General features: G+C 41.4%; 1 protein-coding gene across 8 annotated transcripts in view; it reads right to left on the reverse strand.

Moving 5' to 3' along the window:
- KLF12 (KLF transcription factor 12) overlaps positions 1 to 22,108 on the reverse strand; it is a 251,068-nt gene that overhangs the window by 141,069 nt on the left and 87,891 nt on the right. For all 8 annotated transcript variants that reach the window (XM_082762378.1, XM_082762375.1, XM_082762381.1 and 5 more), the window contains one exon: positions 12,215 to 12,304. In XM_082762378.1, the coding sequence (XP_082618504.1) occupies positions 12,215 to 12,280 (66 nt within the window). In that variant the 5' untranslated portion in view covers positions 12,281 to 12,304. The remainder of the gene's footprint in view (positions 1 to 12,214; positions 12,305 to 22,108) is intronic.

The raw sequence follows: 22,108 nt of genomic DNA on the forward strand, positions 1-22,108 counted from the left end.
GAGACAGTGGAGATCCCCAATGAGGAGAAGAAACCAGACAGTACTCTCCTCTTCAGAGAGGTCCAAAAGGGTGATCCAGGGAACTGTAGGCTGCTATGTGTCCCTTAGGTCTGCAGGAGGGACCTGTCCTCTGGCAACATGTTCCTGTGCTCCGTGAAGTAGGAGAAGTTGGCGGAGAACAGTCAGTATGAATTCACCCAGGGTGAAATATTTGATACTGCTACGCATACCCAATCCCACCTTTCCTTCCTCAGTCAACAGTTGTCCCCCCTCACTGAGAATTAATTCCCTGTACCACAGTGCAAAACATAATTTCATGATTAAGCTTTTATCGTTTTACACCTATCTGTTCACAAACATCTGTTCAGTATTAAAAAAGCAAAACAAGCACAGAAATCTACACAGGGCATATGTACACATTCGGAGCAATCAGGCACCCACTATCTGAGAACTACCGGCCAGCATACGACCAGGCTGTATTCAAACCACCTACCTAGCACAAAACAATCAAAGAAAGAGGGAAATGATGCAGAAGGGCACTGGAAGAATTAAAAACATAACCGAGTGTATCTATAATCCAGAGAGGAGAGGGTGGTGACACTGTCTTCTGTCATCTTCAAACTGATGCAAACAGTAGGGGATTTCCAGTAACTCATTTACAGCAATGACATTAGCTCTGCAAACCAAATCACAGTTGATGGCCAAAGCCAAAGTCAGTGCCTCAGCGTTAATGTTGATCTCTAGTGCAAACCACAAAAGTAGGAAAAAGACTACAAATACCGCAGCAGTCTAAGGAGGTGGGACACAGGTGGCAGCAGGGTGACCACTTCCCTGTGGGGGACCCCACAGAGGCACCCCACTGCTCCTCCAGCAGCCCCTTACTCCATGCCAACCCAAAAGAGCTCTGGCTTCATTGCAAGAGCCAGGTGCAAAGGCTGGCCCATGTCACACGTGGGGTGACCCTGCACGGAGCTGGCATGGGCCTCCCCATGTTCATCTGCCTGGGCTCCATGCTTGGCAAGGGCTTTGCCAGCCAGCAAGCAGAGAGACCTGCACAGGCAGGAGAGGATGAATGCCACCTCTCATTGCTGTTGTTTTGTGTTTTTTTGTGTGTTTTTTTTTTTTTTTTTTTCTTATGGTTCCTATGATATTCTGATTCATTTAAGCAACGCAACAAAACAATAACAACATTTGTAATGGAAATGTCTGTGAAAGCAGATGCCCCTAAATAACAGTTTATTAAATACTCATCCTCCCAGCGTGAAACAAAGCGGGGAAAAAAATCAAGAAAACAGGATCCTTAAAGTAATTTATATAAGGGCTCATCTCCACAGAGAGAAATAAGGAAAAAAGCCAATAATGCTAAAAAATATATGGCTCTTTCAGTACTTCCCAGCAGGATACAGAGCAAGAGTAAAATATACATTAAGAGGACTATTTATAATGCAACCTCAAATAGGAAAAAAGAGTTAAAAGAACACCAACAAACAAGTGAAAACTATAAGTAATCCCTTTTCTTAACAACAACAAAGATTAAAATTATTTCAGTAATATCATAACATAGTGGCATTTGTCTCTTGTTGCTGAAGTGTTCTGTGATACTATAAATTATTGAATTTTACTGGCTTGTGCATATTTTTCTGAAGCTAGCTAGTATATAATAAAAATGTATTAATAATGTACACTTTTGCAATACTTCTCACTTCAAGTATCTCAATGTCCTTAAAGAAATAAAGTATAGCAATTACCCAAGTGAAAACCAGGAATACAGAGAGATTGCACTTCACACTGAGCCAACACAAAGGGAAAGGACTACAGCCCAGTCACTTCCATTTCTTTTCCACTCTCAACATACCAATATGCCCTGTTGATCAAAATACAGACCACCACGATGAAGTGACTGTAATGAACATTAAAAAATCAATTAAATTCACTGCTGAGTGGAACAAGATGAAATGCAATGATTAACTTTTTTCATTTCAAAATGATTAGAAGATTTTGTGTTCACAATTATTTCACTGAGACATTTCAATGGAAAACATTTTAAATAAAGAACTCTGAACCGTGAACACCATGCATCAACAGATCTACATTACCTATGTACAGGCAAAATCACACATAGATGTAAACATGAGGTATTTTAAGGTAGCTGCCTTGTTAATAAGCAAAACTATCTAGCTCACCTTGATCGGTTTATCCATATGAGTACATGGACTCATTATTTCAGAACTTATTAAATTTCAGTGCAGTTGCAACCTGCAAACCTCACATACCCTACCACATAAATCACAAAATTTGAAGAGTAACTGCTTCTTAGATGCCAATAATTGTTTTGCATGAAGTCTAAAAATCTCATTACTCTATCTTAGAACTGTTTTACACTGCTACAAAAAAAAAGAAAAGAGGCCTGTGCTAAGTTTGAATGTAGAAGTGTAACAGGATTTTAGACTCGAGTGATGTGTATCAATTGACATATGGAACATCTGGCACTCCTTTGAGCATAGCATCAGTACCTCTCTGGCAGGATGCAAAGCACAAAAATCTGTAGGTCACTAGTTTCCCAGTTAAGATTCCAAACTAGATCAAAATGGCAGTTGAGCTGTAGATGCTGGACTCCCAAAAGAAACATAACATGGGGCACACAGAAGTGTCATTAGAATTGGGGTTATGAGGGGCATGATGTAAGGGTGGGTATTTGGATGGTTGAGAATTTTTCAGTTTTTTTTTTCTTTTTTTGACATTTCAAACTACTTTCTAATGCACTAAAGGTAACACTGACCTTTCATATCTCTATAAAACAAACTCTTTTCAACCCAAAATGCAGATTTAGAAATTCACAGTAACAGACAGACAACTTGTATGCTTGTTTCTTTTTACAAATAAAGTTTCTCAGCTGAATAAATCTTCCATGAGATTCCCATCATAAACTCTGGTAGCAGAGCAGGCTGAGATGTCATACATTATCACAAAAGGAAACTGTCTTCAAAGTGAGCTCACAAAATAATTGACTGTGAAAGAAGGCAAACAGACTATAGTCTCATAACAGACTTCAATACTATATTCAAATCAAAGGGTTGACTTTCCTTCTCCCAAATGCAATGTGTTTTGTTTGTTTTTTACAGGACCCACACAAAACCACTAACAAATTCATATACTTAATGTAACAAATTCATATACTTAATGATATAGCGCATAACAATTTTACTGTGGGACTGTAACAGTATTCAGTAATGCTCAGTTCTGGGTAATGTCACACATTGTTTGAAATTTTTCCCAGTTTTGCATGTAAAATATTATTATCCTCTACCAAATACGTATTTATTTTTTTTAATGAGCAAAGTCACCTTCTTCCAGCCCTCTATAGATACAAGACAACTTTTTATGTCATAGTAGTCTTACTGAAACATGAATTGTTTGGAGCACAGATCTTTCTCTGCTTCTCTCCTATTAGACTTGCTACTACATTCCTAATATGCATGATCATTGTTATCTGAAAATACCCATTCAAATGGTGTCTAAACACATATTTTGATCAATTAAGCCAGGGATATCGAGGGACGTCTCCAACCACAGCTGAAAATCTACACATTACTACCATACATATAACGATAATAGACAGAATAAGGAATATATTCCCTGCAGTGCTCTGTAACTGCCTAGGAAAGCAAAGCAATAGCAGACAATGGTCAGTAAATTAATTCTCAGAGGATCTGAAATACTTCTCTTGGTGAGAATTTTTGACAGCACTATACATCTTGCAACGCCCACCTGCATTTTCATTCTGTAAACTTGGTTAACTTGGCAAAAGGTTGCTTGGTGAGTGTGACAGTGAGTTTAAGCCATCATTTCCTATTAGTCTTAGATCTATTACCTTTCAATAGTACTTTAGCATCTGATCCTGAAGGGAGAATTTCCAAACAAATAAGCCATAACTACAAGGATGGTGGGGAAAAAAACAAAACAACAAACAAGAGAAACCATTGGCTCTCTGATATAAGTGGAAGGGCTGACTTCAGAAGGAGTAAAGAAATGTGCTACACAATAAATTTCCAGTATTTGGCAAGCCAGCAGTGGAGAGGCATGCTCAAAGAAGTTAGTTCAAGTCCCAGAATCAGTGAAGGTGTCTCAGGAGGTAGTTTCAGATCCAGTTAGCCACCTCTACCTACAGGTCTTTGTCAAAAGTAGCATGCGCAATCTTCTTCCCACCCTTCCGCTATCCATGATTTCATAACAGTATGACTGCAGGTTATATCAAACCATTTCCTTTCTCCTGTTGGGTTGTTTTTTTCTTGGATCAGTGGCTGGTTGACCCAACTCACCCCAATGTTATTCAGTCAATATCAAGGGATAGAGCAGGAATACCAGTTCAAGAGCAAAGTTACAGAAGGTGGTTAGATTTTATTCTCCATCTGAGCTGCCATGTAACATGAAAAAGTACCCACAGTATTTATCGGCTTGCATGCTTCACTTGGCTTAATTAATCCAACTGATAACTGTGATGGACTGTTCTGGGATGTATATTGCACTCTCCATTTTAGGGCCAATTCTCTTTAATGCTTTCATAAATGATCTGGATGCAGAACTCAGATGCATACTAAGTAAGTCTGTAGGTAACTCTAAATTAGGAGGAGCTGTCGACTCCCTTGATAGTAGAGAGTCCTTGAAGAGAGATCTTGACAGGGTAGAGGGCTAGGCTATCAGCAACTATATAAATAGCAAATGCCAGATTATGCTCCTGGGAAAAAGCAACCCTTGCTATATGTACAGACTGGGGAACAAGTGAATGGAGAGCAGCTCCATGGAAAGGCTATCTGTGGGTTCTGCTTAATGGCTAGTTAAATATGAGCCAGCAGTGTGCCCTGGCAGCCAAAAGGGCCAACCATGTCCTGGGGTGCATCAAGCACAGCATTGCTAGCTGGTTGAGGGAAGGGATTGTCCTGCTCTGCTCTGTGCTGGTACAGCCTTACCTTGAGCACTGTGTGCAGGTTTGGGCACCACAGTTTAAAAAAACATAAAACTATCAGAGAGTGTCCAGAGGAGAGCTATGAAGATGGTGAAGTGCCTAGAGGGCAACACGTGTGAGGAGTGGTTGAGGTGCCTTGGTTTGTTCAGCCCAGAGCAGAGCAGGCTGAGGGGAGGCCTCATGGCGGCCTGCAGCTCCCTCATCAGGGGAGCGGAGGGGCAGGTGCTGAGCTCTGCTCTCTGGGGACAGTGACAGGACCCAAGGGAATGGCATGGAGCTGGGACAGGGGAGGGTCAGGATGGGGGTTAGGGAAAGGTTCTGCACCCAGAGGGTTTTTGGGTATTGGGACAGGCTCCCCAGGGCAGTTGTTATGGCTCTAAGCCTGTCTGAGTTAAAGAAGTGTTTGGGCAATATTCTCAAACATGTGGTCTGATTTTTGGGTGGTCCTGTGTGGCACCAGGAGTTGGACTTGATCAGTGATCTTTGTGGGTCCATTCCAACTCAGGGTATTCTATTATTGTGATTTTGGGTTGCGAGCATATTCCCCAAGCACAGCAGTGACAGAAGACACAGTTGTACTTCCTTGCCAGGAGCCACTTTAGGTATGTCTAATACAGCACTGCATCGTGCCCTGTTCTAGTCCCTACTTCTCTCTGGAATTAAATCTTGATCTCTTCCTAAAGAATGTCATATTTATGGCTCTGCAGAACAACTAATGAATCGTATCAGCTGTATTTCTAACACCTCAGTAACACTCCTCAATTACTGTCTATTGTAAGATGAAGAAAAACAACAGAAAGTGAGATGGGCTAGTTTCTTTGCAGAAGAGACTGATATATGTGTGCTGTCCATATGCTGTTTGTTTCCCCAGATCAGCGGTGCTGAACATGAAGTATCATTTCAGAAAGAAAAAAATTACATGGATGAAGCAGGGATTCATGAATTGCACCTTGAAATACTAGAAGCATGTTTTCTTCTAATAACACAAAGAATGTATGTAAGCCAAACAATCAATAAAACCCAGTTCCCTACACAGTCAAGGAGCAAGCTTTGCTATTGACACTTTTCTTGACTGAATTTCAATAGGTATTTTTGGACATCTTTGCAAATAAAAGAGATTTCTGTCACCACTACCCAGGCTGAGGTACAATACATTTCTGTATACAACATAAGCATGCATGGCATTCTTCAGACATGAGATGACAAGATAATTTAGCTAGAGTCAAAATACATAGAACAATATTGGCTTGTTAAAGGTTTTTGTCATTTTAGTCATTCTTTTCATTATTCGGACATGATAAGGCAGGGGAATGGAGACAGATCAAGCAGAATTAGGGGATGAATTCACAATAAGATATATAATCTTCAAACAGTGATCTGAGGAGAGAAAATACAGTCACAGGAACAGATGAAATATAAGATCTGGAAACAAAAAGGCTCACGAAAATAAAAAGTGCATTATTATCTATATTTGAGGATTGATTGTGAGATTTATCCTACATACATATCTGCTTTTAACAAAGGCCTAAGGTCTGACTCCGCAAATACTTAAGAAAATGTAACTTCATGTTTGAGTAAGACAGACACATTTACCAGTTAAAAAAAAAAAAAAAGCAACTAAAAAAAAATAAAAAAATAAGCCACATAAGCAACAATGACCATCAAGACTTTCAGACTTCACACTGAAGCCAGCCAACAATATCCATCCCAACGTCTTGATAGTAGCCATCAGTTGATGAATTCACTGCCCAGTCTGTATTGTCATTTAAACTAATGCAGCCTCCATAAATTTTTGCAATGAGGAACATTACTTTCCAAAATAGTTTTTGGCACACCCAAAGAATGAGTATTTACTTCCTGCTGAAGTACCCCACCTTCACCTGTACAGGGAGAGACCACCTTCTTTATGCCCTTCTCTGAAGCCAGTTACTGACATGCAAAAAATCTACTGCAAATAAGGAGATGTAAAGCTGTAGGTCATTGGAGTATATTAAATGATAAGCAAATTCACATTTCTAAAGTAATTCTACCAATTTATTAGCAATGCCAGCTCCTGTTCCACAGTAGGGGAGGTAATAACGAAGCCTTGTTAAAGGGCAATGCGATATCTTTTATGTAATGTCTTTTTTTAATTTGTGATAAAGTCATTAAAGCAGCACTGTATCTTCTTGAAGCCTCAAACAATAGTCTACATTAAATCTCCTGTGCAAAATTAAGGACAGTAGTTCACTGGGAAAATAAGCATCTGTTCTTGCTAATGCTGATGGCCTTCTAAAGATCATTAAACTATTCTAAATTGGTGACAATAAAACAAAGCAGAAGTGTTTTAACTTTTTCCAAAGCAAAGAGAAAATTGATTTCCCTTGTAAATACTTCTTTGTTCCAAATTTGTCCAGTAACCTATACCTCATAAAGCATGTCTTCCCTATGAAGTTGCCTAAATCTCATTCACCCACAATCACCTAGCTTGAATTTAGTGTCTTTTAAAACTGGGTTGGTAAAAATTCATCTTCACTGCATTTACACAGACTGTTGCTCCTGAGTCATGCTCACCCTTCTCTAGCCACAGGCTCGAAGAAACTGGTTCTTCGGTGCTCAACTGAAATACAGGCATCAGCGCCCCATTTCCTTTCAGCCTCAACTAGAAACCTGCCTATTCTGCTGTGGAAGCTGCTCACAAAGCTTTGTTGTTCTTCAAAGAATACCCTGAAATTTCAACTGGACTACACTTTCTTCTCTAATTCTTTTTTGCTGTATTGCATTTTAAATCCAAATTTGCTTGCTCTAGATATGTAGCATTTCTGCAGTAAAAAGACAGATGCTATTTTAAAATACTTTAAAAAACACCTTTCAGAGCTGTCAGCCCCAGTTTGGTTTTGTCAGCCCAGGTTTGGTTTTGCACCCAAACACAATGCAAGAAATAGACCTATCATGAAACAAAGAAAAACAAAAAGTCTCGTAGCAAGATAGTCAAGAGATCTTGGAGTTCAGTGCACAGATGGTAGAGAAGAGCTTTACAATTTGCTTAACCTAGCCTGCAGATAGACCAAGGACTCCAGCATGAAAATGACTGACGGTCTGTCTTGGTATCCAAAAAAATTAAAAAATGTTTAATTCTCAACTCAAAGATTTGCTCTGTTCTGGTTCCCACCTGCATTGTGGGGCATCTCTACTACTACCACCACGTGTAGTCAAGGGACAACACCAGGTGAAGACCAGGTTACCCAGAGCAGCACCTGAAGAAGAATTAATAAGGGAAGTGCACATGGCCAGATGGTACCTATTCCACCACAGCCATAACAAATAGGAAGTTAAAAGCTGGTTCCATTTATGTAAGGAATCTTTTTTTTCCCCTCCTGTTGCGTTTCTGTGTTGGTGGAGTAGGGGTGAGAGGAAATTGAATGTTACTTCTTTTTCAGCTTTTTATTCCTACCTTGTCATGTTCCTGCAGCAAGCACTGTCCACTTTATCTAGGTTGCTACATAACAATATTTTTATTGCTCCAGTCAGTAGGCTGGTGGGTTACTAGCTCACAAACAGTAAGGACATTGGATTTCAAAAAAAGCTTTTAATAAAGTCCCAGGTTAAGCACATACTGTTTAATCATTGCACTGATCAAATTACTAAATAAATTGAAACCTTGGAGTGCAGATTCAAATGCTACGGTCATGTCATCTGCTGAAGTAATCTGCCTAGCCAGCATTTTACAGTAACATCATTACAACAATTCCCACCCGAAGCAACGATGTAGGCATTTAGCTTACTCTCCTTGTGGTCTTGGAGACATACCCAGAATCATGGGGGTACCTTCTGGCTCCTGTTCTCTGCCAGTAATTCGTCACTGGCACCGAGTGACTCCTGAGATAATCTCTGTACCTTCATTTCACCTGCGTCACGTACCTTATAGGACACCACAGGACCATGACGGCAACGGGGCAGGCTGGCACCCAAGCAGAACTTGAGGCAGTGCCAGCCTGCCGTCATACCCAATGCACACACTTGCCTCAGCACAACAACTGCCCAATATGCAATTAAACTCTCCTCTACCAGTTGCTCTCTCACCAGGCAAACATTTCAAGAGCCAGGACAGCAGAGGACTGGCTGGGTGTCCCAAACAGCACTGCATGCATGGCCAAGCAACATCCACCTTCCTACAGCATGGCCCTTTTTCTGAATCCCACCTTGGAGGTCAAGAAGCAGAAGCGACAGCTAATCGGGGCACAACTAATTGGAAAACACCTTTTCTGGCTGACACATTCATATGCCCTGCAAGGAAGTTTTCAGTATCCCTAACAAGAAGCAGGCACATGTCCTCGAAACCCACTATTAATTTAATTTTGATAAAGCTCTGCAGTAATTGCCTTGTAAGCACCCATCATGGAGGACCCACCAAGACAGGACTGCTCAGCCACCATGTGCAGCAGCAATGGAGGCAGCTCCCACACCACAACAGTAACTTTCTTCTGAAACCACCTCAATTCACTGCATCTCATATGGACCAGCCACAAAAGGGCTAAGTGAGATCATCACATGGCACCACAAGGGAATTTTTCTCTTGGGTCTGCTGCTGTTGGAAAGGGCTGGGAACTGATGCTAGATAAGCTCTAAATAAAAATTAGGTGTGTTCTTTAACACCAGGAACAGGTAACAGATAGCACAGCGATAATGAGATTCTTCATCACTATCTTTTTTAAAATCAAGAAGCTGTTTATTTGAAAGATGGGCTCAGATTTAAACAGAAGACAATTCCAATGGTGCAGTAGCTTTTATCAGCTAAAAGATCAGGTGATACTATTCCAGTTCCTCCAAAGCCCTGTTACAGAGGCAAATCAGCACAGTCTGGTCTGATGGCTCAGCACCCATCAGCCCTGATTGAGGGCCGGTGATGCTCCGGTGTGTTTTCTGCTTTTACTCATCCATGACTAATGCAGCCTTTGGGATCCCCTAGCCACAAAGGCAACTTTCATTTCATAACTCCTAAACTATGTCTCACTTTTGCCCTCACCACAGACCTATAACCAATACCAGATACCAAGCAGGAACAGAAAAAATAGTAATTAAAATAGATAGATAGATAGATAAAAAAATCTTCCTAGACAGGTTTAGAGAAGTTTGCCTAGTTTTGCCTAATGTACAGAGCATCCTAAATGAAGCAGCTCTAGCTTCTACCATTAAGACTCAAATATGCTGTCTTAGTTTGTGATGTTTTCGAAGTGAAAATCCTATCTCCCTGCATACCAATATAATACAATGGAGGTGCAAACATAGGGTCTTTGGGCACTGTAACAGCATGAAGAAGAAGAGCTGTTTCAAATTCAGACTACTTGGATTACACTGTAGTTCCCACCCCATTCTTCCCAGTTATGATATTCATCTTCTCAAATAGCTTCACTGAACGTCTTTGATAATCACCGCCTTCAAACACTTGTCCCTGTTATGTCTACCAACATCTACATATTCAAAACAGTCTCTGAAGCACATGCTAAACATCTGTTTCAACCACCTTTCTCTTTACAGTTTAAGCTGTTTTCTGGAAAATTGCCATCCTAATGGCCAGCTCCTCTGTTAGCAAACCGGAGAATTCATTTTGTATTTATTGATTGTTCCCTAATGAAGAGCCATAAAGGTGCTGGAGACTCCTGACCAGACACTACTTAATTAGTACCAAAGCACATAAAATCCCAAATTAAACCGAGCTCTTTGTCCAAAGTCACAGTCATTGGAAAAGAAAGAGATGACATCATTTTCTGCTTACAAAGAAGTCTGTAAAATTTTATTAAAAAATAAAATCTAAGGAAATTAAAAAAAAAAACAAAACTATATAAATTGTTCATTTCCTTACAGTTTCTAGGACACCAAATAGGTGTTCCAGAATCAAATCACACTTAGTACTCTTCCAGAAGGATCCAGCAATATGTTTCGTGCATAGAACTTATTGTAAATTAAATAAAGGCAAAAACCAAAATAGCATTTGCCTTCTAAACAATATAAATAAAGGTTTAGGTTACATACAAAGACACAATGCAAAGCATCCAGAAGGTATTAAAAATTATCTCTAATGGATCTGTCTTTTCATCACTGTGTCTCATACAATAATTGAATTTCAATGTTCCCTCAAACTATGCTGGTACCGATATATTTTCTGATGGTACTGACTCTAAAGAAGGCTGAGAGATGAACAAGAATACCATTAATTGTCAAGCTTTTTTTACTCAAAACAAGCCTCAAGAACATTCTGAATAACCAATCTCTCCTTGCAAATCTTTCAAATTAAGTCATCCTGAAAGTTAATTCCCTTTCTTCCATATCATTTAAATTCTCAAATATTTGAGAAAATGGCAGGAAGGTAAAAAGCTAACTAAAAGAAGGACAGAAAATCCCAACCTACATAGCAATAATGTTGCTTCTTCTGTTACGCTTTCTGCTTGTTGGAGGCATCTGTCTTCAGAGCAGTAAGGTGGCTTGAATTCTTCAGGATGGTGTAAGGTGCACACAAGCAAATAAGGAATCTATCCATGATAGCACAAAACTTCATCCTATTAGCCTCTATAAACATCTCTATTAAAAACAGATCCTGCCATAGTAAGCTGCAATCCCTGGTACAGTTGTTACTACATATGTAAGAAAATACCCCGAACAAGTCCAAAAACTTAAGTCATCCATTTTCCTTAAATCTGCCACTAGAATTAACATCTAACACTGAATGGTTGCTCTGCAAAAATCTAAAATCATATTCATAATGTCTGTTTCGTATTCAGCAGACTCTGTGACACTAACTGTAACCATCTGAAGCTTCTAGCTTCTTATCACAACAATAAACAAGTACATTCCACCCAAAAGAGCAATTTTGCTCAAACAGAAAATGGAATAAGATAAGCATATAAAGGACAAAACAATCATGGTAAAGCAAATAGCCCAAGAAAGCAGAATAGCATAAATATGTATGGGCCTTCTTGGACATACGGATTTGGCTTCTTTGCCATAATCCATTATTCTTCCCCATATTTTAAACTGCACCCTTTTTTGCAATCGTAAAAATACACCACAGAAAGCATCTCTAACCCAGACAATTTCCGTGTGTCTTCCACAGAGTTTTGTGTTCCCAGCTGCCTGAAAAATTTCCCAAGAAAATGAGCTCCAAAGTGGTAACAGAAAACAGCAATACAACAGGAGAGACAGCTAACCACAGAGTAGCTTGGCAAGGGTCACCAGTGTGTTGAAGAGTGAAGCCACACAGAAACCTCTGCTTACCCCTTGCTCAGATTCCAGCAGCTCTGTTTTAACTCTGACTGCCGGCATCCCATCAAGCATTAACATTCTGTTTTCAAAGTCGCTGATGTCCTAAGGCAAAAAAAGGACAAGGTTAATCAAAAAAAGATGAAAGACACTCGATTAAATTCACTGTTTTAATTCTATAATACTGCAGAAGTAAAATAAGTTTTTCCTAACTAAAGTTAACAAACATGAAATAATAATTTCAAAAAGTACCTATCAAGTTGCTATTTTTTTAAAAATAATAAGTTACATTTTCAGTTATCCTTAAAAGAGAACTAAATCTTTGTGAACAAAAAAGGAAAATTACTATTTTTTAATTTGCAATGAATCACACACATGCACATATATACATTTGTTGCTTTAGGATTGGAAAAGAGAGCAGTGATGCCAAAGAGCTTCAGATTTTTGGCAGTATACTTAGGTGTATTTGATTTGAATCACACATTTGTACTTTATATCACCTACAGAAAGCATACACTTGAATTCAAATAAATTATATTGAAGAGCTGTACATGCACACAGTAAATTAACACACATCTTCAACACATTCTCAGATTTCATATCATTATCTTATAAAGTGAATTGCTTTTCTCAATGAGAATCTCCATGCGCTCACTCCTCATACAAAATAAATCAGAAAAAAGAGTGAAAAAAACATCCTTTCAGTAATGAACAATACAGGCTGAGAGTTTCAGTTTGAAGTGGGATTTGCAAAACTGTACTTCTCTGAATCAACATCCTTATTACAAATGCCTCGTCCCACTGTTGCATGAGTGTTTTATGAAATATGCAAAACAATCTCTGGTGCTTTCAGTTCAAACACTACCTTAACCTGAGTTAATCTTCTAATGTAGTCAAGGCTCAAGGATGGTGTTTCAAAGCTAGCCCCTTCAGCTGCCATCTGGTTTGAACAACACGGTGAGAATAAAGACATTTTATCACTCTAGCGAGAATATGACCTTATGGATCAAAACACTTTGGTCAGTTGCACAGAAATGCGAAAACGTCAAAGATGTTTCTCAAATAGTGAAACTCTAGCACATATTGCTTATAAGTGACTCATTCGCAGCAACTTACTTATCTGTGACCCTGTCTGGAACACAGCACTTGATACTGGGAACTCACCGCCGCGCTAACCGCTACCTCTTAGTCCTCAACAAATGCACTGTAATGGAAAAAACCCTCTCCGTGTGTTTCACTGGCAGCAGATCTGTTCAGTACTGTGTGGTGCCGTTATTCAGAAGGAATTCCTGTGTTCATTGCCCTGTTTATTATCACGGCTGCTTTGGGGGAATTTCAAGGAAAAATGGTATGCCCTAATGCTTCCTAAAAGCTTCCAAAATACTCTTTTAAAATTTTAATTAATTTAAACATTTTTTTTTTTCCAATTAAGGCACTGTATCCCAGGATCTTCCCAGGCTGTTTAGGGAGTTAAGTATTGCAGCAACCGTTTACTTCTTTATATTCCTTTACTTTGTTGTAATTTAAATAACTTATACTAAAGAGCAGGGAAACCAATACACGCATGCTCCAACACAGTGCCAAAGGCAGAGCAAATGATCTGTTTAAAATTCCCATCACCCTCACTTTGAACCCATGTGTTACAGCACACAGAGCAGTGGCTATGGTTTGGTAACATAGGGGGGGACAGGAACTTGGTAGTAAAGCAGAGAGCATTGCGACAGAAAGGAAAACAGCACTTTTTTATCTCATATTTGTAAAATAAATAACTAAATACATAAAATTATAAAGTTTATAGAAAAACTCAAAACACTTAAATTACAAAATTTCAGACCAAATGAGTAATTTTCAGCTTAGCATTTCCACGTTCAAACATATGGAGATGAAGACAAGTTGAGCAATTGCGATGTTCCAAGTTCATGCTATGCTTCCACTGCATATCTACTTTAAGCTTCACACAACAGGAAGAAAAAAAATATAAAATAATAACAATAAAAAACCTCTTCTTGCATCTTTGTAGCAACTCATTTTGTACACCTTGATCATTATTCAGTCTTTGAGGTGTGGGATGGGGAGAGAGAAGGAGGGAGCAGGATGCCACAAACAGCTCACTGAAATGGTTCCAGGCTTTACATCCCTCTTCCCAGCAAGGGCGGTGCATTGTTTACTTATCAGAAAGGGATCTCGTGTCCTAGGGCGTCACTGAGCTTCAGTGGTTTGGATGTGGTTTCGGGTGGAGCTACAGCAGGAGCCAGCCTGGCATTCCAGGCTCTCCCAGCGCCTGCTCTGCAAGCAGAGAAGTCCCCCTCCTTTCATGATTTATAAGCAGTACAGTTGAGTTTTACAGCAAGATCAGGAATATACCATAATAAAGCATCCCTTGGGCTGTTTAGCTTGTAGACAAAGAAGGATGAGCTGATATTGCTTCACGTCCCCGAGGAGGTCTTACCCGAATGAAAAAAGGGACGTGGCTGCCTTCCGCAGGAGGCACAAGCAGAAGGAGGGGGGCAGACAAAGCGCAATTGAGGAAAGGCAGGTTTAATGAACTGTTAGAATCTGATTAGAGGCTAATGTCCCTTTTAGTGCTTTGTACCAATTTACAGCTGATATACTTGAACCATTTTTCCCACTGGCTGTGATAAACTCATTAGTTTTAAAAATGCAAGCTAACCAGAGCCTTTGAAGTTTAAAACTGATAAATCATGAAAACCTGACTAGTTCATGTACCATTTAACACATTTACATTTAACCAAATTTTCAGAGCACTTGCTTCCCCTTTTGTTGTCTAAAATCATATTTCTTAAGAGCAACACTCTGCCTTTTGAGCACTGGTCTGAAGGATGAATTCAGTGAATATTTCTGGCTTTTGGGTCGTTTATAATTCTGAGCAGCAATAATCGCCGGAGTAGATTCTTTCCAAATTATTTGATCCTTCTGCGTTTATAGCTGAAAGGGCATCGTGTGACACATCCTGGGGGGGTCCACCGCCCGGTAACTGCCGAGTGGATCTAATCTGTGTGTCGCACATACAGACGAAGCGTTTAGCCCAATATTCGCTCAGAGAGCTGATCTCTCAGAACTACGCTCTCCTGCTGTAACCAGCGTTTGCCCTACAGTATGTTCAAAGCCATTCAGCAAATAGAACGTAATTGCCGAGGTTTGCATACGGTGGGCAATCAGCTAAGGAAAACGGGCTTGCCTCATCTCCACAGGGGTGGGGGAGTGCATGGAGCTCCCTCTGGAGCCTCTCCGGTCAGCTGGGCCAGATGGAGCATTCACACCTGAGTGAGGCCAGGCTGCTCTAGTGCCCCATGCTAATTTATTACACTCAGGAGACCCACCAGCCAAGATTGCTGCTATGATGTACTAAACCAATACATTTTTCAGGCCAGAGTCCCCTCCTGGCTCACTAAACCCCCTTCACCCACTGTGGCAGCTGAATTGCAGCCCCTCAGCACCCCACAGGTGAGGGTGATGTGAATTTATATGACAGCCCTTTGATGTCCAGCCTCCCTCCTCCCAACCCAGTCCACCCGGTGGACTCTGGTCACACACTTAGGCAAAACACACAGCAGATGTCCTAAACCAGGCCCTTATCAAGCCAGGCTCTGCATGACCTTATGAAAACATCTGTTCTCTTGGATCAATAAACCAACTGATCCTAAAAGAGAGAAACCTCTGTTTCTCGCTGCTATCCATTTCGGTCTTTCACTGATCACGTTTGGGCATTCATTGCCTCGAAAGATTAACACGAAACACTAATCATGCCCAGGTCCATATGCACAACTGCTACTGCAGTAGTTGTCACACAAAACAAATAAGCTTTAAGGTTTACAGGCTTTTCTTCTGAGAAGCTGTTGCAATCAGTCTAATAACAAGACTCTCCCCCCTTCCAAAAGACCTACATTTTTAGTACAGCATCACTCCAACTATAAATTGACATTTTCTTTACAAGGACAACTGTCTGTTGCAAGTTTTAATCAAATTATCATCAGCTACTTAAGGGGAAGACAAAACAAAACAAAAACTCTTATCTCATCCTGGTTCAACCTCTCTCCCCCTCCCCCCCAGCATCCTGTAGTGTTTATTCATTTAATTATGAATGACACCATTATGAAATTTGGATCCATTTGGGAGAAGGCCCGTAGTTTTGAAGCCAGGTTTTTTATTTGGTCAAGCCATACCTTCAAAAATCACGATGCAAGCTTTTAACAGCAACAGGGGGAGCTGGTGCCAGAACCAAGCTCCTGCCCTGAGAGGCAACCAAAGATGCCTCTAAATTCACTCTGTAATATCTTCTAAGTGCAAGATGACAAAATCTGATCCCGCCCACACACCCCAGTCTCCACTATTTTGAAATCCAGCTGCTCAGTACTGATGCATGAGAAATGAAATGATGCTCTCCCAGAGCATGCTTGGCCAGACTGACAACCCCACGCTAGTGCAGGAAGACAGCAGCGAGCTCAAAACCCAGACCCTACATCATCTGCATGCATTGACAGTCATTTATTTATGTTCCTGTGCAAGACTGGCTCATTCTCGTTTCATCTCATGAATGCAAGGGATATACAGAAGCAAGGGTGCATGATGCTAGTTACTGCTGTCATTAATGAAGATAATGGACTGAGTTATGTTGAAGTGCTGCACACACACACAAGACAAAGCCCTCAATGACTGTAAACTTTTCTATGAAACACCAAAATGTTCAGCTGATAAGTCAACATTTTGTGAGGGGTGGGTTGACCCTGGCTGGCTGTCAGACACCCACCCAGCCACTCTCTCACTCCTCCTCCTCAAAAGGGCAGAGGGAGAAAATAAAACGAAAACACTTGTGGGTCAAGATAAAGACAAAAAGATCCCTTACCAATCACTGTCACAATACAGATTTGGCTTGGGGAAAATTAATTTAATTTGTCACTGATTAAAATAGAGTTGGACAGTGAGAAACAAAAAGTAAAACACCTTCCCCCCACCCCTCCTTTCTTCCTAGGCTCAGCTTCAGCCCTTCCCTTCAGACTCCTCTGTGCACTGTCCCCAGGTGATGCAGGGGGAACATGGAGGCTGCGATCAGCCCACAGCAGTTCCTCCTGGCTGCTCCTTCCTCCTCATGTTTTTCCCTGCTCTTTAGGGGTCATTCCCCACAGGATGTGGTCCTGCAGGAAAATCTGCTCCTGTGTGGGCTCTCCACAGCCTACAATTCCTTCATGTCCTCCATGGACACCGCTGTGGACATCTCTTCCACAGGCAGCAGTACCTGCTCCACCGAGGTCTCCTCGGTGGGCTGCAGGGGAGTCTTTACTCCAGCACCTTGCACACCTCCTCTCTAACCACGGTGTTCAGCCTGTGCAGTGTTTTGCCCTTTCTTACATACATTTTCCCCGAGGTGCCGCCATTTTGGCTGCTGGGCCCAGCCATGCCGTGTGGTGGGGTCACTGGAGCTGGCTGGAGCTGGCTGTGTCTGGCACAGGGCAGCCCTGGCCTCTCCTCACAGAGGAGCCTCTGCTGCCAGCACCTTGCCACATGCAGACACTGCAGCAATACACACTAACAGCACCGCTTTGCAAGTTTATGTACCTTTAGAACCTAGAGTTGAAGCTAGAGTTGAAGCTTTAGAACCTAGAGTTGAAGCTTCAACCTAGAGTTGAAGCTGGCTGTGTCTGTGAGAGAAAATAAAAAGGTTTTTTTTAGATATGTGAATGGAAAAAGGAGAACTAAAGAATACATAGGGCCGCTCCTTGATAGGGTAGGTCTCCTCACAGACAATGACATAGGCAAAGCAGAGACGCTTAATGCCTTCTTTGCCTCTGTCTTCAATGCCGATGATGGGCTTCGGGACCCAGGGTGCCCTGAGCTGGAGGACCGGGACGGTGGGGATGACAAACTCCCAACCGACCCTGAACGTGTGCGGGATTTGCTACTCCACCTGGATCCCTACAAGTCCATGGGTCCGGATGGGATTCATCCCCGGGTGCTGAAAGAGCTGGTGGACGTCATCGCGGAACCTCTCTCAATTATTTTTCAACGATCCTGGGAATTTGGAGAGGTCCCGGTAGACTGGAAGCTGGCAAATGTTGCGCCGATTTTCAAGAAGGGTCGGAAAGAAGACCCTAGCAATTACAGGCCTGTCAGTCTCACGTCAGTGCCTGGTAAAATCATGGAGAAGATGGTTCTCGAACTTATTGAGGCGCACCTGAGGGACAAAGCAGTCATTGGTCCCAGCCAGCATGGGTTTGTGAAGGGTAGGTCCTGCCTAACTAACCTGATTTCCTTTTATGATAAGATCACCCGTATGGTGGACCAAGGGAAACCAGCTGATGTGATTTTTTTGGACTTCAGCAAGGCTTTTGACACAGTTTCCCATAGGATCCTACTGGACAAAATGTCCACCATACAGCTAAATAAAAACATCATACGATGGGTGAGCAATTGGCTAACGGGCAGGGCCCAGAGGGTTATGGTAAATGGGGCTGCGTCAGGCTGACGGGCGGTCACCAGTGGGGTCCCTCAAGGCTCCATTTTAGGGCCGGTACTTTTCAATATTTTTATAAACGATCTGGATGTAGGAATAGAAGGTATTTTGAGCAAGTTTGCTGATGACACCAAACTTGGAGGAGTTGTGGACTCGAATGAGGGTGGAAAGGCCTTGCAGAGGGATCTGGATAGGTTGGAGAGCTGGGCGATCACCAACCGCATGAAGTTCAATAAGAGCAAGTGCCGGGTCCTGCACCTGGGACGGGGAAACCCTGGCTGCATGTACAGACTGGGCGATGAGACGCTGGAGAGCAGCCTAGAAGAGAGGGATCTGGGGGTCGTGGTAGACAGCAAGTTGAATATGAGCCAGCAGTGTGCCCTGGCAGCCAGGAGGGCCAACCGTGTCCTGGGGTGCATCAAGCACGGCATCGCTAGTAGGTCAAGGGAGGTGATTGTCCCGCTCTACTCTGCGCTGGTGCGGCCCCACCTCGAGTACTGTGTGCAGTTCTGGGCACCACAGTATAAAAAGGACATGAAACTGTTGGAGAGTGTCCAGAGGAGGGCTACGAAGATGGTGAAAGGCCTGGAGGGGAAGACGTACAAAGAACGGCTGAGGTCACTGGGCCTGTTCAGCCTGGAGAAGAGGAGGCTGAGGGGAGACCTCATCACAGTCTACAACTTCCTCGTAAGGGGGTGTCGAGAGGCAGGAGACCTTTTCTCCATTAACACTAGTGACAGGACCCGTGGGAACGGGGTTAAGCTGAGGCAGGGGAAATTTAGGCTTGACATCAGGAGGGGGTTCTTCACAGAGAGGGTGGTTGCACACTGGAACAGGCTCCCCAGGGAAGTGGTCACTGCACCAAGCCTGTCTGAATTTAAGAAGAGATTGGACTGTGCACTTAGTCACATGGTCTGAACTTTTGGGTAGACCTGTGCGGTGTCAAGAGTTGAACTTGATGATCCTTAAGGGTCCCTTCCAACTCAGGATATTCTATGATTCTATGATTCTATGACTACTTGGCACCGACCAGTGGCTCATACTGGTTTCTCACAGCCCCCCCTTTCCTCTCTTGCAGGACCCCACATTTTGTGAACCACTGAACATACCATTATTTGGACAGATTTTTCTATGGAACATCACACCTTTAGAAATCTCTGCATCCTCCTGAATTTTACTCCTTGTCTTGACCCTAGCACCATTTCCATAATTATGCAATGTGACTAATAAAACAGATTCCTTTGCACTTCTGTATGAACTTAACATCTAACATGAGACAATCTCTATCACTTTCATTTTTGAGAAATGCAGTACCAGTTGCGGGAAGAACAGAGTCAAATTAAATGTACAATTTAAAAGTTTCAGGTTTAAGGAGAATACTTCTGAAAAGCTAAGAGCTGAGGACAGTCCCTAAGCAGCTTTCCTGTCTCAAAGCTATGACTTACAATTTGCCTTGCCTCATCTTCCAGTCATTTTTACACAAGTTTTCTGCACATGCAGTAATTTCCAAATTCATCATTATATTCTCATTTATGCTTTCAAAACTTTTGGTCATTTTTGCAGGACCTCTATAATTAATTAATTAATTAATTGTTATTTTTTAATATACAACTAACTTAAATACATATGACCTAATAACTAATACTGAACTAACCACAAAGTAGCCCATGTTACTTATTTGCCCTGGCAATAAGATTACTCTGTTGATTCTTCTGAAGATGAATACCTAAATTCATGCTATTCCCATTACTTACATTACTACACTGAAGTTATCCATTAACAAAGCAACAGACAGCATAACACCTCAGGGCAAAATATCTGAAGTGATTCATTTAAGGCAAACCTTTTGATGATATGTTGCATCCCTTTAAGGGTATAACCAGATACGGTTTTAAAAGTTTGAAATGCCTTTTCTCATTGATTCAAGGGAGACTAGAAGAAAAGATTGCCATCTCTTCTCAAATATCACTACCATCTCCACAGGGAGAGGAAGCCAAGGAGAATGTGTTCTCAAATTTTCACAGGAAAGAACCATGAAACTGCCTTCTACCTCAATCTCCTGCACTTGCTGAAGACCTTCATTTCCAAAGAAGTCCTTTATACACCATACAATGAGATTTGTTAGTCACTGAACTGAAGTTATCTCTAGAGTAAAGTATACCAGTTAACATTGCCACAGTGTATATAACAGCAGTTCATTCCAATAAGTGAAGGAAACAACTATCCAATAGAAAATAAAAGTAAATTTATGTAGCTAGAAGGTAATCACTCAACTGGGAATTCTGCCAGGGAATCGGGGTTAACAGCCCATGTCTTGCCATAGGATCTTCATCATATGTAATTATGTCTATAGCTGTGTGAAATGTTCATAATGAAAGCAGAGACTCTGGTAGTTCTGCATTTTACTCTGAACTTGAATTTTAAGTCAAATTACCAGAAAATAAAAGGATCGCTTTCATTTATTGACACTTCAAGGAAAAGTGAAACAATTTCTTAAGAAATAAGTAGACCAAAGCCTTAAACTTTACACTGTTTTCAAGTGAAACGGGTGTGTTTGATCCGAGATCACTCCAATTCAAAATGAAATTCCTTTAGTGAGGACAGAACAGAGTTTGCAGAAGCCAGTCTGAACAATAAAGACATACATAAATACTTCGTTTTATGTCTTATCTGAAACTCAATCTTAAACAGCACAGCAATGGACTTCTGGAAATATGCTAGGACATCAGATCAGCATGTGACTGTAAAGAAAAATTAACTACAGCTAACAGGAAGGCTATTTTTCACTAGTCCACACGTCTCTTTCTGCTCTGCCTGTTAGCCCTAAAGAGAGTTCATGGTGGACCCAAATGCAGTGCATGACATTCTTTACATGCAGTCTACATATATCTATGTGTGTATATATATCACAGACATACATCATCTACATGGCGTCCAGTGATCATGGAGACACTATAGCTCTAGGTCTAGTAAATATATCTTCCATGATGGCCTCTGAGTATGGTATCGTATTAGAACCAGGCATGCCTGGTACAGCCCACACCTGAACAGCAGTTGTGGCTCAGTGCTGTCAGCACCTGAGAAGCACGTGCAGTGGCTGGCCTTTATCTCAGGGTGTCCTGCTGAGATCCTCATCTGATGTACCAGATCATGTCCGGCTGCACCCTGCTGTTATCAGCACAAAGACATGAACATGCAACACAAGCTTCTTCAATTCCTACTCTGGTTCCTAGAGCCTTAATAAAAATAAAATTTAAAAATATATATATTAATTTTGCAGACAGCAGGATTCCAAAAGTAGTTAAGTAGCCAAGTCCCTAAGGATGTCGCTGTGTTTTCATTTGCTACATATTTTTACAAATCTGTCTCCAGGGGAAAAGTTCAAGTCCAGACAAGATTCAGTCATAGAACCAGAAAGAAAACCAAGTTCTCATGTTTCG

This window comes from Aythya marila (assembly GCF_965140915.1).
Source record: "Aythya marila genome assembly, chromosome: 1".
In the NCBI taxonomy this organism is placed as follows: domain Eukaryota; kingdom Metazoa; phylum Chordata; class Aves; order Anseriformes; family Anatidae; genus Aythya; species Aythya marila.